Below are 18,039 nucleotides of genomic sequence, written 5' to 3' on the forward strand. Positions count from 1 at the left end.
GCTGCCGTTTCACGTCCTTCAAATGAGTTGGAGCTTGCAACCAGTCCTTGTACGCCAAGTCACGCTCGAGCAAGCTCTGACGAACGCTATCAGAAAACCAAGGGTTGTTCCTACGGCGGCTGACACTGACACGAAGAGGGATGCATGTTTCATGCACTCTTTTGATATGTGTATTGAAGAGTTCCAGGAATCGTTCGGGTTTTCCATCGCATAGAACTGGTTCCAGGGGATAGCCAGAATTTCGTCTTCCATCGTAACGTTTTTTCCACGTCTTTTCTTTATATTTTTGTCGTTATTTTATTGCTTTTGCATTTTTTTTTTATCTTTTCGTCGCATTGTCATTATTTTTCGTCGTTAATTTGTCGGTTTGTCTTCTCTTGGTTGTCTTTTCCTCGTACTTTTCACTTTTCGTTGTCTTTTTTGTCATTTTTTCATCGTATTTTCGTCCGTTTTTTGTCATCATCATAGCAAACTACGGGATTTTAGCAAGTAACGTAAAAACCGTAGAAAGCCCGATTCGCAGCTTACTAAATCCAATTAATAAAACCCATTCTCGCGGAAGTGATATGAATCAGAATATATGTTCACTAGATTAAGGGAGTATAACTTTCGTAACTTTACGATACCACATCCGTTGTATTGCCGAAACTAAAATACATGTCACCGTTAGAAATTCGCTTACCTTCCCTAGCTAATTCCACGAGACAGATTTCTTGACGGTGATGGTAACCGTCGACGAACTGGCCATCTGTGGTGGCTGCTGCAGAACTCGTCCGACGACCGGTGTCGATCGTGTTTCGATGAACCTGTTTGTCAGTCGGAAGAAGCGTCCGGATTAGCTTAGTAAAGAACATCACAAAAACACACAAACATGTAACATAAACACATTTAGTAGCTACTACGTAGAAGGATCGTTCGGATATTATCGCCTCCGGCGAGAAGTTCCCGGGTCTCTCCTGATTCACGATATAAAATATATATTCAAAAAGTTTTCCTTTTACTCTCGCTAAAAGATAATAGATCTGATTACAAATAGATATCATAAAACAGCTCTGAATGGCGCTATATTCGGTTACACACGATCGGTTCGGTTCGATGAAAGGGGGAAAAAAGCTAAATGCGAAACCGTTAGGTCTCTAGTAGTTAGGGAATACTGATAATAGATTCAACCGAAAAAAAGGTTTGGAAAGGAAAGAAAGGAAGAACAACTAAACTAAAGATAAACGGTTAAACATGGAAATACAATCAAGTACGAAGATTAATCGAAGGCAAATAAATTACTGTTCGTCTTTGTCCTTGGCGCCGTGCTTCAGGATTCTGGTGAACTCGATGTAATCGAACATGGTATTCTTGATCGGTGCCTCGCGGAACATTTCGTCCACGTCCTCGTCGGTAAACCGGTCGCCCATCGTGGTCAGCAGCTCGCGCAATCGCTCCTCATTGATCAGGCCGGTATTTTCCTCGTCGAAGCACCCGAACGCATTCTTGATCACGTCCTCCGGGTCGGTGCCCTGCAGCCGCTCGCCGAACAGCGTCAGGAACATGGTGAAATTGATCGGCCCGGGCGCTTCGTTCATCATACCCTCCAGGTAGTCCTCGGTCGGGTTCTTACCGAGCGAGGCCAGCATATCGTGCAGGTCTTCCTTCTCGATGAACCCGTCCCGGTTCTGGTCGATCATGTTAAACGCTTCCTTGAACTCGGCGATCTGGGCCTGATCGAACATAGCAAACACATTCGAGGTGGCCCGCTGGGCACGCTTCTTGGTCGTACCGCGACGTCCGGCAGTTTTACGGGAAGACATTGTGTGTTTCTTTGTGCTTCACAACTTGTGCTTGCTCTAGCGAGGAGAGTGACCAGATTACCTGTCGAAAAAAAACGAAAATCAAGTTTAGAATTTTCACCATAAATTTCTTAGAATTTGTGACATTATTTAGTTCATTTGCTGTGAAAGTCTGCGAGTAGTCTTATCTCTACTTTACAGAGTATGAGTCACCTATCTATGTCATTGCAACACCACAAAGAAACGACACATTCACACAAAGAAATTTGCTTCAAACCATCATTCAAAGCTAACATATTTTTACAACCTTCGTTTATTTCCTGTATAAGCAAATTCTTCCAGCTGTTCTTTCATGGTTTCGCTAATTTCAGCCCACGTAAAACCGATATTTTTACCCAGATTGCCTGCTTTCGTTTTTTCGCTAAGATTCAACCTGAGGAAGGGCATTTGAGATCAATGTTCGCCATTCATTATAGACTAGGCACGTTTCGAAGCCACCATATGACTCTCGTCTCAGTGCCATAACTCACAATAAGACCACAATCAATCAGTTGCTTTTACACAGTAGCACTATTACGGACGGGACAAAACTGATCACAAAACAACTTACTGTTTTGAAAAGTCGCTCCGAAACAAGATACGCTAACCGCACAACCAACCTCGGTCCGCAAAAGCAAAAGGTACAAACTACAACTACACACTTGCCTGAACGAGTCACCGTCACTGACTGAGTGGCTGAGCTGAGCAGCTAGATTGCGATGTGATGTGGTGAGCACTTGAGCAGAGCATGAGTATGTAATGGAAGAGACGTGCTACGCGTCGCCTGAACCACCGTCATGTCGCTCTACTTTGCGCATAATGCGCAAGTGTGATGAAGAAGGGTGGACGAGGTTGATATGCAAACTAGTAATGTTTGTCATTGTGAGTAAAGCTGGTAGTTTGATCTCATAACTCGGTGCCTGTGACGAGGATTTCCAACTTGCTTTCTTAGGCTAGTACTAGCATAATAGTACATCTTCGCTTTTTGATAGTCTTTCATTTCATAGTAATGATTCCTGCGATGACCGTATACCTCAAACCCCCAACCGAACAAACTTTTGCTTCTAATTTAATCGAAGCTCAACACTGAAATCCGAAAGAAATACTGCTCTCAAGAAATTCTCGAAACATAGAACCGGCCCTATTCTGTAAGTCATGTCGAGCAACTCGACTCGACTCAGACAATGTCGAGTACGGGAAGAACATAGCGACTCAATGCACTACCAAATCGATACAAGCGCACTCATCAATTACTAAACCGGTGGGTCACTAGTGTGACTTCCGTAATACCAAAAGTAAACTAGTCAAGCAAAGCGACACTCGACGTGAGTTAAATATTAGGGTTCAAAGAACGTTACCACTCCGTAATCACTACACATGTCGATCAACACGCGTGTAACAAATTTTGCCACATGGAAAATATCCCTTCACTAAGATTTATTTGTAGATAAGTTTGACACAGATTTTATTACAATAAATTAGACTAAAGAGTATGACTCATGAGGTCAGTCGATAATCCGACAATTCCTGGTGATAGCGTCCGCCTAGAGTTGTCAGGGTGGCAACTCAACCAGGAAAACCGGGAAAACCAGGAAAAGACCAAGAATTTTTTTTCACCAGGAAAAACCGGGAAAAAACCAGAATTTTTTACCCAAAACCAGGAAAAAAAATTAGATGCTTGCTGATTGCTTAAATACTTGTGTGGCCATGTCCTTTGGTTCGACAAAACCAAAAAGTCTGCTTTATCAACTGTCGACGGTCATATGCCCTGACTTTCACCTGTCGCCAGGAGAGGTTTGCATCAATAGTCTGAATCAATTGACTGACGTTGACGGCGTAGCCCACCATTAGGCTCTAGGTTTGCCTCTTCTGCTCTCCCTGTGGATTACATTTGAGTCCAGGTTTCCTGCAGATTTCGTTTGATTCTCTTCTCAAAATATGTCAGATCCACCTCTACCTACGTTCCCAAATCTCTGTTTCTATCTGACGCTGGGGATATCGACGATCGAGTGTTAGACCACCAAGCCCGAATAATGTATTCAGGCAACGATTAATGAAGACCTTCAGTTATCTCGGCTGATAGATACGCACTAAGTCTCGTAGGCAATAGACCGGATTTCTCGTTAGAACTGAAAATCCGTGAGTCGGTAAAGTGATCTGATTTGAGCACCAAACATTCCAAAGTAAGATCCAAAAAATCGCCGCTAGTCATCCTGATCTGTGTGTTTATACCGGTCTTAGTACCACCGTTTGGGGTTGTCTGGCTACCAAAATCTTCCACCTCCTCAACCTCTACTGTGAAATTGAAGGAATTGTTATTGTTCACTCCCACTAACTTGGTCTTTGCGACGTTGACTATGGTCGCAAAGACCTGGAATTGTAGCAGAGTCTATTTAAATTTCTCTGCATATTATATTGCCATTGGGAGAGCAAGAGAAAGTCGTCGGCCAGCTCGAGGTCATTTAATTACTCTATTGTCAAAAAGTTTCAGGGTAATCCTCGGTTAGCGATGAAGGTATGTAACCCTGTCTCACTCCTGTAGCACTAGCAACCCTTTTAGGGCTCACAGAAGGGTCCAATCCACCGGAAATGTAGCAGTTTCCCAGATATTGCTGAAGAGCTGATGCAACATTTGCGATATTGGGTAAGCTTTCAGTATCTCGGCTGAAATGCAGACTATTCCTGGTGATTTACAAGACTTCATATATACAATTTCAATTAACGACGGCACCTCCGGGTTGACATGGTCGATGCGACGTACTGTGGGCATCACGCGCTGCTGATTTTTCTAGTCTGCGGATTTTGAGACTCGGAAGAGTTGTTTAAATATTTAGTTGAACAGTTAGGCTTGTCTCGGTCGGTCGGACGGTCGATCAATGATTAGCCAGCTCTGCCCTTGGCGACCTCTTCGCATTGGTGCTAACACTACTAAGGTAGCAAAAAATGTCTACAATAAGTGGATATGTCTGCTGGTAGTGACCTTCTTCAACTAGTTAGTTGACCCTGGCTCTTTTGTCCCGTTTACAGAAGTTCTTAACAGCCCTTTCCAGCTTGGTGTATCGTTGATGGGTTGCTGTCTTAGTCGCCCAGGTTCGTGCACCCTCAATCTTGGTTTTCGCCGTGTTTGGAATCAGGCTACGATCGTTTTTATTGTTTATTCGCTCCGAGCCTCGTAAGCCCCGTGGACCTCGATTAGTTCCAGTATTTGGAGCTACAAGCTGCTAGCTTTTCTTACCCGTTGAGCCAACTGGCAGACAAGTTGTTGGGCAAGGGTCTGTGAAGTAATCTATGGCCACATTCCGCAACTCTTAATTTTACAAAATTGAATAGCAAGCTTTCAATTCGAGTTACAGAATGACTTAAATTGAAATTTCTCTTTAAAGTAGTTAATCGTACTAGATTAAGTTAACTTATGGAAACGCGTGGTTTCAATCCTCAGAAGGTATTTTTGGCTCGGGTGGCACGTTCTTCATATTTATTTTGGACATTTGTGCCTCGCCGCTTTGGCTTCTCATCATCACTTACCTGATGGGATGGGAAAAGGATCAGGAAGAATGGGAGGGTTTGCATGGGGGAAAGAAAACGTCACAAAAACATTTAAATAAAAGAAAACCTGTACTCCCGTATGGAGATGCCAATACTGGGGGGTATTTTGAAAACCGGTATTGGTATTTTTCGGTATTGATGAAAACCGGTAAAAGTTAATAATCGAAAACTACATTTAAAAATTTTATGATTTGGAGATCTTTCCATAATCAATGGCACTCAATTTATTTAGGCATAACTAATTGACTAGTTCATTAAACAAAATTAGGTTTTAGAACGCGAAGAGAATTTATCATGTCATCTCTTAAACGAGAACAAATGTTAATGAATAAATTGTAATGAAAAAAATCAGAGGGGTTGTGTACAAGACACGACCGCATATATAGGGGACGCAGGACCACGTAAGTCTCTTTGTTGTGATAGTAGCATGTATCCATGCTTGTAATCATTCGATTCTTCATATATACATGCTATATGCAACATATATACATGCTACATGCGTTGTATGTAACATTTATCAAAGTAGTAACATTGCATACGTTCAATTCTCAAAAGATTGTGCATTTGAAAACAATTTAACAAAATCAAGAACACAAACTATTGCTTTCCTGCTACCTTACTGAAATTAAAGATTGTTTTTATTATCCATGGTTTCCCACGTTGAAGGGATTTTACCAATTCAATCCTATTTTATCAACAGCACATCTTTCCACTACACTTCTAATGAAACGGCAAGCATGCGTATTCATACGGAGTCGTATTATAACTGTTCACAGCTGTAGCACATTTTTCCAACACAGATATCAAGCTCGCTGAGGTTTAATCGTCTCGCAGTAAAGAATTTGCGATCTGTTGGGACAACGAACTTGTGCCATTTTTTCTGGCACACTTCCCTAACACAGACATCAGATTGGACTAGGTTTAATCGCATTCGAAAGAAATCTGTTGGCACGAGGGGGCTTTGTCACTCTCTCTGGCGTACTTCCCAAGCAAGGACATCAAAATGGTCTAGGTTGAACCGCGGTGTTAAGAAATCTTGTTGAAATGAGGGAACTTTGTCACTTGTTTTGGCTTACTTCCCAAGCACAGATATCAAATTGGTATAGGTTAAGAATCTTCCAACCAATCACGAAGCGAGAATTCGGGTAAAATATAGGTTCATTTTCAATTTTTCAATAGTTCAGCATCAAGAATCCATACTTTTCTTCATTTTGGTCAATTCTTAGAAGATTTTCCGATCGATTGGTGTAAGAATATTGAAAATCGATCGGAAAACCGCTGAGCTATTAGCGCTCAAAACCTTTCATTTTTCGTGACGCTCGCATTTTTCGATTTTTTGGAATGACACCCTATCTCAAAACTTGCCGTAAGACGTAGTCCTACGTCAAAATTTGCGGAGGCAGAGAATTTTCATTCAGTGTCCTCGGAAAAAGGAAGTAAGTATTTTACTAGCGAAACATCCTTGATGTATTGAAGAATATTACAAAGCCATTTGTTTTTAAATCACAAATAGGGCGGTTAATTATAAAACGAATAAATTTAAATATATGAACTTTCTCTGAAATTCTACCAATACAGTAAATCGAACAGCAGTTGTGCGATACCTGAGAGGTGTTCCGAGAGCAGCTCTAGAGTAGTAGAGTTTGCAATTTTTCTGGTACAGCAATTCGACAGCAGCCTGGACTGGTTCTGGAAATGCAACGATTTCTTCATTCTTCATGAGTTACTCATCGCATAACTAGTACAGCGTAAATTTACTTTTTAGATCAGGCAGAGACGTTCGAAGAGATGATTGGAGCCCGTAGAATTGGCTCAGCCCTGTCAACAGGCTATTCTAACTAATCAGAAAGTTATTTCTATTCCAGTTTGAATTAGCACCCGAACGAATCCTTCCGTGGTGTGTTTTGACAATTCTCTAGAGTACTCTGTCAATTTTCACTAAATTTTCTGAACAGCTTCACTGCAAATCGCACTTTTTTTTGTTGCGCTACGTAGGCTACGATCAAGAAGCATACGCCGCAGTACGAAGCTGACAATGTACAAAACCCTTATTTAACCGGTAGTTCTTTACAGACTTGAAGCTGTGACATCGCTCACAGTAAATACGTGCTTTTGTCGTGTTTAACCGGAAGATCCTGCGGATGATATTTAGCGGAGCACAAACTGAAAGTGGAGAGTGGGAGCGTTTTATGAATCACGAGCTACATACACTGCTTGGAAAGATTGCAATCGTATATCTGGCTAAAGTCAGTAGGCTGCGGTGGATTGGGCAAGTCGTAAGGATGCCAAATGACAGTGCGACAAAACCGGGTCTTTTCAACAACCCCACAAGTACTCGGTGGGATCGACGTGCTAGATTGCTCAACCAGATCAAAAGCGACTTGTAACTACTGGGAAATTAGCGATGAGTGACCCATGGAGTGGACTGAGTTCAATGGAGATAACTGCTTAAAAAGCACTAGGAACTCCGGCTCTATGCTGACAACAGTGAGGTGTTTCAGGGGTTTCCCTTTGAAAAAATTACATGATTGAATTATTATTTGTAGAACTAAAAAAAGCAAAGCAAAGCCTAGGTGCTACATTTCGTTATCGAAACTTGACCTTCGGTTTTTATACGACAAAATTCGCAGCCAGCTTTTATAGTGCAGGGCCAGTTGCTACGATCCTATTGACTCTAACAGCCTCTCTCAGTCGGGATTCGAACATACGACGACTAGCTTATAAGACCAGCACCATAACTCGAGGCTGCCCTATACTTTTAAAGTTTTACCAGCGATTTAAGCTTCTTGAGTTGTTATTTAATTATGCAAGAAAATACCGGTTTTTGATCGTGGAAAACCCGGTAATTCGGTATTGGAAAAGTGCCTGGCAATACCGGTAAAGCATCTCTACTCCCGAAGGGATACTGGTTGTCTTCGAAAAGAGCATAAAGCTTTTAACTAAGTTAGGAAACTTAGCACCCCCAAGGGGATGATGTAGCAAAGCCTTTAATCCGTCATGCGAAATTGCAAGAGTTAAGTCACAGAGAACAGACATCCATTCAGGAACAAATTTTTCGGGAATTCTTGGATAAAATTTCAAATTAAAATCACCTAATATGCTAGCGACACCACCACTATAGTTTCCCAACTAAATGATTCTTTTGATTTGCACACTGACAACTTTTGGCTCCTCTAGCGCTAGTATATATGGACTATATGCGTTATGCTAGCGCCAGAAGCTAGCAGTTGTGAGTTTAGTGTAGAATTTTATGCGCCTTTAGCGACACCATCACTATAGTTTCCCAACTAATTTGACATAAGTTTTATCCACGTGGGGACCTTTCGCTTGGATGTCTGTTCTCTGTGGTTAAGTCATACCACCCAAAATCTTAATCCATGCCCCTTATAAGTAGGCATGAATGAGTTTGGAAGAATGGCATACAGAGCCCTGTGCAGGCCTCTGAGAAGCGCATCTTTCAAAGATACCGTAAAATGACGGTTTACCATCCTAACTTGGAACCGCAGGTCTGTAAAAGACAGACCCAGACGAGAAAAAGTATCTTGTCCGATTTTGTCTCGATTTTGCTTCTTTCGCAGATTTTTCTCATAATGTTTGCCTTTAGCTAAAGTAGCCGACGCATTTTCATGAGAAAAATCTGCTAGAGAAAACTCACCGCTGGTTTCAATCCTAGTCAGTGTAGCAAATATAAATTTTTATGTTTACTCTTTCAAATTTAGGAAAAGAAAATAGATAACCCGGCAAACTTTCCAGAATAATATTCAACACAAAAAACTTGTATTGTTCCATTCTTGATGCTAATTTTGAGTTATATTCGAAAACCAGGAATTTTTCAAAAATCAACCAGGAAAACCGGGAAAAAACCAGGAATTTGAAATCACAGCTTGAGTTGCCACCCTGAGTTGTGCGTGATCGAGTTTTTTAACATTTACATCCTGTAGACAGGATACGGCTAGATTGGGTATGAAATGGGGAAGGCAAATGAGGAGCGTCCAATATAGCTCTAGCCATCCCAAGCCCCTACCTAGCGCCTCTTCGTGGCCATACCTGGTAATGTTCTATTGAGTTGCCAAGTTAGGAGGTGCGATGCTGGGTGGTTCCCGGCTGCCTGATCTTAAAACCGCGGTTTTGGACAGACGGCGGAGCCACACGGCCTTGCTAATAGGTCAGCCTAATATAAGTTATTTTAATTATTTTTTTTTTCGTTTTAGCTTATGAAGCATCTTCTGCTATATAGTAAAAACTTTGGCCAAAACTAGTTTTAATACTGCACATGGATACCAGAATGAAAAAATTAAATTAATTATTAGAAGCACTTATGGAACTTCAAAGGATGCTATCCTATTCCATAGGAAGGGCAGCTGGTGAGACTGTTCTATTTTTGCCCATATATACCACATTTTATCTTAATATCATTTTATTAATAGTATTATTATTGACATCATATATGGAGAAGGCTGGATGATGGAGTGGATTGCCAACCTGAATCCTTAAGGTCTGAAGCAAATATGGCACTTCACAACTCAAAACAAACAAATCATCACATGGGTTAAAGTTGGTACAGCGAAATTGATTATTACATGGAAGGATCCTAATGCTGGAAGGCGACTCTTATAACCCCGGCATGCGCACAAGTGCCTCTGCTTTTGGGTCCGCCCAATCCGTTTTGGCCCTTCTGTAACAGCATTAGTGTGAAATTCATTTGATAATCAAATTTGGGTCTACTGTAATTCTACCTACATACACTGGCAAGTCCTTGAAGTGATGGTGGCTTTCCCCTATTACTACTACTACTACTACTACTACTCATCGCATAACGAATCTTTTTTTTTTTGTTAGATTATACATAGTCACTTTAACAGCTTGGGTCATTCGTGACTTCTACGGAGTTAGGATTTGAACCCAGGTTCTCAGCGTGAGAGACGTGAATGCTAACCACTACAACGAATAACGAATTTGTTTATTCAAACCGGGTTGAAATGAGAATAATTTTATCTATCACATAGGAGCAAATGAATATCAAAAATTCATCCAGTTCCAACCCAGATTGAATAAACAAATTCGCTATTACAGAAACATATCTTCATCATCACGTTATATAATAGCTCTCATTGAGCAAAACAACTATCAATCTGTGAAATATGAAACGGTACGCATTCTCAACTGGATTTTAACCACTCGAAGAAGTGGAAGCACATAGAAAAAGTAAGCGATCAATCAGCTTGATGGGCGTCCAAACCTGCTGTACGCAGTTCCATGAGTCATTTTCGATGGCTCTCGTTTCCAATCCACAACGGACAGCTATCAGAACAAACACCACCGCCGGTAGCGCTGCGGTTATTGTTAAGGTTCCGATCATAACGGAAAACTTCGTAATCGGATCCGAAAACTTGAGTGGAAATCGTCTGAGTTAAGCCACTTTTCACACATGACAATGATAATATTACAGCGATCCGATACTAGGGTAAGGAACGAGTTAAGCAGTCTCACCTATTTTAATCAGTTGAACATAAACGAGCCGAAAATGCACTTTTTTATTCATATTTTCAAAATCTTTTGATAGGATCATTTTCACAAATCACTTAACCATACATTTGATTCACACAAACACAATTTACTGGGTTTCCGACAAGAAATATGATGAATTAAAAATTGTTGTCCAAAAACGTACATTTTCAGCTGCTCTTCAGCAATCGCCACCTCGCTACTAACGAATTCATCAAATTTTCAGCACTGATTACAACCACTCTGAAAGTCAAGCACTCAATTGTCACATACCATATTATTCACGCTCTTTTTTTCTATTATCTAAGGCTTTGTCACTAGCCGAAAGTTTTATTATTTTCTAACAAAACTGAAAACAAATTCTGAATTGAAGGAACCTGTTCACCAGTAGCAGCAGCTGCAGCACAACTGATGAACTATCGTGTTGCCAAGACACTGTTTCGGTTCTGGAAATAAGAATTTTAAGTTTGAAATTAACTGAAACCTCCTATGGTGAAAACGTGGTTCAATACTTTCAAGAGAAATGTATGTTCATAATTAATTTTTCTTTATTAAAAACAACACAAAAGACAGCTTTTTCAATAATTTTCGAAGATTTTCTCAGTGATTTAATGAAGCAACGATGTGTTTCAATGTTATTTGCTTTGACACTGTTCTAAAGTTAGATCGTGTGCACTTCTATGTTTGCCTCTTTTGTTCTCCCACCATCCTTATGAACAGCGAGTGAGACGTCAAACTCGCAGTTTCCCATAAGAACACCAGAGAATAAAAGAGACGACGAATACCGTTTGCCGAACGGTGCGGTGAGTGTATGCCCCGATAAACAATTTAGACAGATGCGTAAAATCATCTATGCCGATACGCTATGCCGATTACGCATCAGATGCCGATTAGTAGGTCGCGGATAGGAACGCGAACTTACTGAATAGGGGGAAAAGTTCGAGGGATTTTTTAACGGGACGTAAAAAAATTCAGATTTCAGGATTGCTCAAAATAGCACCTTTCGGGTGGAAATGGGTTCGGTGTGTTCAAAATTAGTTCCACCGCTCCAACTTTTAAAGCGAAAAATCAAAAGTTTAGCTCAACAATAGTGTCTTCCAATGGTAACAGCTTGAAGAACTAAAGATAGCAAGAAGATTGGTATGCTGATATCCCCCACTTAGTCAACCCATCGCTTGTAATAAGGTAAAACAATCAGTGACCCGCTTAGACTGCTTAAAACTAGTTCTTTACCCTACTAGTCGCCCGCCGACGTATTGATAGAACACTACGACATTTTGCTTGCGACTTGGGGTCGGACGATCACTTTGAAACAACTGCGAAAGAGGTGGTAGGTACGACGCGTGGCAGACAGCTGGTTTCATGCTGAATGCCTGAGAGTGACAGGTGAGAAGAAGCATGCCAGGAGTCGCATATTTTTGGGTCGACACAAAAATTCGACGAAAAAACCAAAACAGTCAAAACAAAATCACAAAAAGTTGACAAAATCGGCCCCAAACACCCGAACATGACTAAAGAACCTGAAAAACAAACGCTAACCAAAAATGCAGCGAAAACACAATTAAAAAGCGCCCGATATGTGGCAAGACATCACAAATACAAACAAAACAAGCTACAAAAATCCGACGAGGTGACAGTAAAACGTGAAAACGGCGACAAAAAGCCAAAAAAGACGTTTGAAATCGCAGAGAAACCAAAAAATAAAAGCAAAAAAATGCTAGAAAGACAAATACTAATGCAAGAAACTCTGACAAAGAAAAAAACACAAAACAAGATGTCATAAACGACAGACACCTACAAACAATGGTATACAGCGGACAAAAAGGCGATGAGAATATAGCAAAGTAAACAGCGAAAAGACGCCAAAAGAATAAAAAAGAAATGAAAAGAGCGGTAAAAAAACGCAGAAAAAACTGCTAAAAAAGATAGCGGCGAAACCAGCCAAAAGAAGGAAAAAGACGACGACGACAAAGAATAGACGATAAAGAACGATCTAAAATGCCTAACAAATGCTAGAGAGATGTGATACAAGAAAGCAAAAAGCGTTAAACACATGATAAAATGACACTCATAAAAAGATGATGAAACGACTAACAAAATACGACAAATAAAACCATCACATATATCTCTTTAATAGCAAAGTAAACGTAGCCTCGATATAAAGAAAACAAAAAAGATTGGCAAAGCAAAACATTTGCAGGATCTCCTCCACTCATACAAGACCATATCCGATCGAGCCGAACGAGGTCACTGCAACACTGCGAGCAACAGCACAGCACAGTAACTGCTGCTGTGGTCAGACAAGTAAAATTACTGCCCGTATATGGTCATAGCTGTGTTAACCGAATAAACAGGCGGTAATGGCAGTTCTCCACACTGGACCTGAACAGTTTAAAACATTTATTGAATAAAACGAAAGTTTACTCAAGAATAGACCCATCAACATTAGCAAAATGATTTATTCTAACGAAGACAGAGAAACTTTGTAGGCCCGACATCTGTTTCAGATTGATCGGTCCACTTTATGGTCATGTTGTCGATGTTGTTTTGACCATTTTTGGAAATGACCCCGCAACGTCGTGTAGTCATGACACGACGATGCAGTTGCGCAATTTCCAGCCAAACGGATGCATGGCGGCGGCGGTAGCCGCAACTGAAAAACTTTCACATAAAATTCACGGACTGTTTATTAAATGTAAAAATACAGCAAAAAACTACTCTCTTTTCGCCCATGTTTTTTGTCACTTTTGCTTTGTTTACTGACTCATCTAGCAAACCGTTGTTGTTGGGACTCAGCCCTACACTGACGTCAGCTAAATGGAATCCATGTTCGCAGAAACAGACATTCTTCTACATCATCCTGTATCACAATTTTTCACCGCTCTCTTTTCGTTGAGACACACTTTACATTGTTCGAACTTTTACTTACCGATTAACCGAAGAAAAACGCTGCAAATTCACCGAAACAAAGCGCACTTCACTCGCAATTTTTAGCACGAAAATTTTGCACAAACTTTACTGCTCTTCCGAAATGCAATGAATTTGATTTGTTCCGCTCGTTCCGCTGGCTGCGTTGACTGGTTTTTACAGAGTTGCCAAGTATTCGGAAAGTGTTGGATTCGATACCGACAAGCAAAATTATAAAACTTAATTAAATTTACGATGCGTTTTTCACTTATAAATAGACCGGCAGTTCTGATGTGCGGGAAGGTAAATTTAGGTAAAATCAGATTACCTATTTTTGTGAGTATCAGCCGCATCAGCGCGGGCGCGTATCAGTCTTCATTAGGTAAATAATTTATTTAAGCTTTTTTGGTTTTTAATTTCTTAACTTTCTGGAACCCCCGCTTGGGTGTTTGGCAGTTTGCGCTGCAGTCGTTCCATCAGGGCAACTGGAACAACTAGATGCTGGTACTGTTGGAAACGCACAGGAAACTGAAATAGCAAGAGTTAATGGGTCACTTACAAACTACGTTATTTCGATCTTAAACAGAAAAATTATTTTTTGAAAAGGCTTAAGATTGCCCGGTCAACCATTCGTGAACTGCCTTTTTAGCTTGCTTTTTAGTTCTTTATGCATAAATAAAGCTTTGTATCAATCTTTGCGTTTAAATTTCAATAATATTGTCAGTTTCATTGGTAACTAAACGCGCTGCCAAAATTTTTGGCAGCTTGAAATCGTCGCTGACAAAAACGCTTGGCTGTGAGTGGGCTAAAGCCACAACTATCCAGCTTTTTACGAGCCATAATGGCGGACGTGTTCGTAATATTTGAACAGCTTTTTTGACATTTCCCTAATACATCGCACGTTGTCTTTCCGTACATTCCTTCAGTTTTACCGTGAACGCGCGGAAAGAAAACGTGCGATGTATTAGGGAAATGTCAAAAATGCTGTTGAAATATTACGAACGCGTCCGCCATTATGGCTCGTAAAAAGTTGGATATCTAGCTTTTTACGAGCCATAATGGCGGGCGTGTTCGTAATATTTGACAACATTTTTGACATTTCCCTAATACATCGCACGTTTTCTTTCTGCGCGTTCACGGTAAAACTAAGGGAATGTACGGAAAGAAAACGTGCGATGTATTAGGGAAATGTCAAAAATGTTGTTCAAATATTATGAACACGACCGCCATTATGGCTCGTAAAAAGCTGGATAGAGTCCCACGCGAAAATTATTAGCGTGGTTATTTTCCGCGTTTACCACGCATGTTTGCAATTTAGCAATTCGAAATATCAGTTTTTCGTTATTGCCTCCCCACTGCACCCCTCCTTGCTTGACAAACATATTTTCAATGTATTTAGTAACTACAGGATAATTATTATTAAAAAAAGAATTTGCGTAGGACTCGTTAAATTGCTACCAGGTGCAATAATGGCATTATTTTTAATTATCCCTAATTTTTGTTCCATTTTCACAACGTTCACAACGAATATTTGTTGTTTCTTTCAAATTGGCAACACGGCGACAGACAAATGTCAAAAGCGGAATCATCATATTGTTTACCTTTTTGCAACGCAATTATTTCTCGCCTCGACGAGATGTCCCGGAGGAATTCGATTTTGACGGTAAATTTCGTTAGAAATTATTGCTAATTGGCCTTATTCAGAGTCCTAATAAGGTAAGTAGCTTGTTTGTGTTTGCAGTGACATTGCCTTGATTCGATATTGTGATCGGGCTCGTTCCGATCGACGAGTGTTATAGCATACATTGTAATTCCGATCGAATCTCTGATCGGATCCGGCTCCGATCGGTATGTAGAATAGAGGCGATAGAGTAGAGAGTCTTTCTAGAATACAGGTGAACCGCTTCTCGGGGTTTGTAGCCAGCTCCTGCTTAAATATTTCTCTATTCATTGAATACATTGACCGTAATGGTAAAGAATATTGCCGCAGTTCACGTGCAGGTGGCGTAAGAATGAGGATGACGGGTAAAACATCCGTTTTTCATCGAATTTATTTTAGATTATTAATATTGTCTGAGGTTTTTGGAGCGTCTTAGTACAATATGAAACCTGGAATTAAATAAGAAGAAAACTAATCCAATTGAATTTTGCTAGGGCACGGGCGGGTATTTTCAGCCCATTAAGCGATGGCATCTATTTTTTCGGCCTATAGCTTAGTTCTACTGAAAGAACATGTGGTTTTGACGTTCTTTGAATAAAAAATAGTAGATTACTTACAGTCTTGAGAAAATAGTTACAACATATTAAAATTGTATGTCGGCAAAGTATTTTTATTGGTGAAAGAAAAGGCAAATAGGCTGAATTTTGAAACCTGCTGAAAATACCCTCCCGTACCCTACATAGTAGAATTAAATTGGATTTCTTTTCTTTTTATTTAATTCCAGGTATTGATATTGTGCTTTGCAGCTGTACCTGGATTAATCCATATTAATTTTCTCTAATGCCAATGTATATGACAAAACAAAACAGCAACAGTGCCGTTGTTGCTCTTTCTCTTTCTTACTACAGCAATCCCATTATGCCACACTTTTTGTGCCAGTCGCACTTTTAGACTGCGGTGTCGGTGTCCAGTAAGGTGCAAAATGCGGGATAGTGCTATTGATTTCAAATTGGTACTATTAATAATCTAAGAATTTATGTAGGAAACATTATTTTAAACATTTTCATCAAATTTCTTCATGCAACTTTTAAACCTCAATCATCATAATTTTGAAACTCATTACTTACCTTTGAAGAATATGTGTATATTCCGAGGAAAAACTGTCTCTATTCTCCGTTCATTCAAAATTAGTTGACACTGAGTAAACAAACGTTACAAAAATTTCAGAGCACACTGCCCCGGTTCCCGGTATCCGGCCGCGATGTCCCTGTACCACGCGAACGCCGGCCAGGCGGAAATCATCCGCACCATCCAGAAGGACGAAAGCTACGTCGAGGAAATCCGGTCCCAGCTGAGCGACATCCTGCTGCTGCTCAGCCAGAAAAACTGGTTCAAATATCAGCACCTGTGCCGGCTGATAGCCGAAGTCCTGTACCATCACTATGCGATCGTACATAACCTGCAGACGCTCGGCGAGGAGTACACCGGCATCATACAGGTCGATTCAAACTACGTGATGCTACCGAACAAGGCCGTAAGTGAGCGAGAGCTAAATTTGATTTTTGATTGGAAATAATCTAGGGGTTTTGTTTTTGGGGGTTTAGTTGCAAATCCTTTGCATCCTGCTGGAATATGGTGGTGAACACGTGGTTGAACGGATCCTAACGCGGCTGCAGATGGCGATCGACCGTAGCGAAGAGTTGTTGCCGAAGGCAAAGGAAAACTTCAACCGAACGCTGGATGGGTTGAAGTTTATCGTTCCGTACGTTCGGGGCTTCCACACCAGTTTGTTCTACATCGTCGGTGGAAAGTATCACATATCGAAGCGGCTGACGGGAATTAACTACGTACTGATCCGGAATTGGTTGAAGGAGAATCACTCCGTTTACGGGTTTCGGGTGCTGGGATTCGTTACGCTAGCGCAGCTAGTGCTTTCGCTGGTGGTGAAAGCGAGGGATCACTGGAATAGGTTGAAAACGACGGCTGTGCCGCCGTCGGCAGATCCGAGTAGAGTTGTTCACACAGAAAAACAGCGGCCAATCAGCGGGCGGAAGTGCACTCTCTGCATGGAAGTCGCGCTGGATTTGAGTGTCACCCAGTGCGGGCACCTGTTCTGTTGGACCTGCATCCTGAGCTGGCTGGACGAACGGCAGATTTGTCCGATTTGTCGCGAAGCGATAAAAAAGTCACGTGTCGTAAAGTTGCAGAATTTTCACTGACTAGCAGCGGATGGCAGTTCACATGGTTCCTTAGTTGCACACACGCTTGCTTAGATCGAACGGGTGAGGTTATGTTTATGATTACGTTTAATATGTACAGTGTGTACCTCGGAAGCTTCTTTTTTTCGAGACTGATTCGCTTTTTCGTTATAACATGTTGTTTTAGGGGATAAAATTTAGAAGTTTTGAACGAAATATTTACATAAAAGAGGCGTCCGCTCTTACGGCGACGCCGTCGCATTCCTAGGCGCGGAAGAAGGCCTAATAAATTAGTATTTTGGACGGTTAAAAATTTTGTCTTGGTCTTTCTAGGCATAGTCTTTCGGGTATACAAACTAAATAACCAAATTCTTTACGATTAATAGGGTGTGAGAAGGAGGGG

At 40.9% G+C, this 18,039-nt stretch overlaps 2 protein-coding genes across 4 annotated transcripts; one reads left to right on the forward strand and one right to left on the reverse strand.

Annotated features, from left to right (window-relative positions):
* Positions 1 to 958: 958 nt before the first annotated feature.
* LOC128741998 (myosin regulatory light chain sqh) lies at positions 959 to 13,924 on the reverse strand. 2 transcript variants are annotated; one of them, XM_053838163.1, is made up of 2 exons: positions 13,801 to 13,924; positions 959 to 1,863 (listed from the first exon to the last, which is right to left on the reverse strand). In XM_053838163.1, the coding sequence occupies exon 2, from the start codon at positions 1,800 to 1,802 to the stop codon at positions 1,278 to 1,280; it is 525 nt and encodes a 174-aa protein (XP_053694138.1). In that variant the 5' UTR covers positions 1,803 to 1,863; positions 13,801 to 13,924; the 3' UTR covers positions 959 to 1,277. The 2 variants fall into 2 exon arrangements, with proteins under 2 accessions (XP_053694138.1, XP_053694147.1); XM_053838172.1 differs by lacking the exon at positions 13,801 to 13,924 and adding an exon at positions 2,392 to 2,497.
* A 1,465-nt stretch (positions 13,925 to 15,389) lies between these two features.
* Positions 15,390 to 17,938, forward strand: LOC128745107 (peroxisome assembly protein 10-B). 2 transcript variants are annotated; one of them, XM_053842096.1, is made up of 3 exons: positions 15,390 to 15,494; positions 16,666 to 16,972; positions 17,043 to 17,938. In XM_053842096.1, the coding sequence occupies exons 2-3, from the start codon at positions 16,700 to 16,702 to the stop codon at positions 17,655 to 17,657; spliced, it is 888 nt and encodes a 295-aa protein (XP_053698071.1). In that variant the 5' UTR covers positions 15,390 to 15,494; positions 16,666 to 16,699; the 3' UTR covers positions 17,658 to 17,938. The 2 variants fall into 2 exon arrangements, with proteins under 2 accessions (XP_053698071.1, XP_053698072.1); XM_053842097.1 differs by lacking the exon at positions 15,390 to 15,494 and adding an exon at positions 16,392 to 16,450.
* Positions 17,939 to 18,039: the final 101 nt, after the last annotated feature.

Source organism: Sabethes cyaneus, chromosome 1, assembly GCF_943734655.1.
Source record: "Sabethes cyaneus chromosome 1, idSabCyanKW18_F2, whole genome shotgun sequence".
NCBI lineage: Eukaryota > Metazoa > Arthropoda > Insecta > Diptera > Culicidae > Sabethes > Sabethes cyaneus.

Bases quoted from the DNA above. Each gene is read 5' to 3' on its own strand.
- LOC128745107 (XM_053842096.1), top strand. From the start codon at position 16,700: ATGTCCCTGTACCACGCGAACGCCGGCCAGGCGGAAATCATCCGCACC. The intron at 16,973-17,042 runs GTAAGTGAGCGA...TTGGGGGTTTAG, and splicing joins TGATGCTACCGAACAAGGCC to TTGCAAATCCTTTGCATCCT.
- LOC128741998 (XM_053838163.1), bottom strand. From the start codon at position 1,802: ATGTCTTCCCGTAAAACTGCCGGACGTCGCGGTACGACCAAGAAGCGT.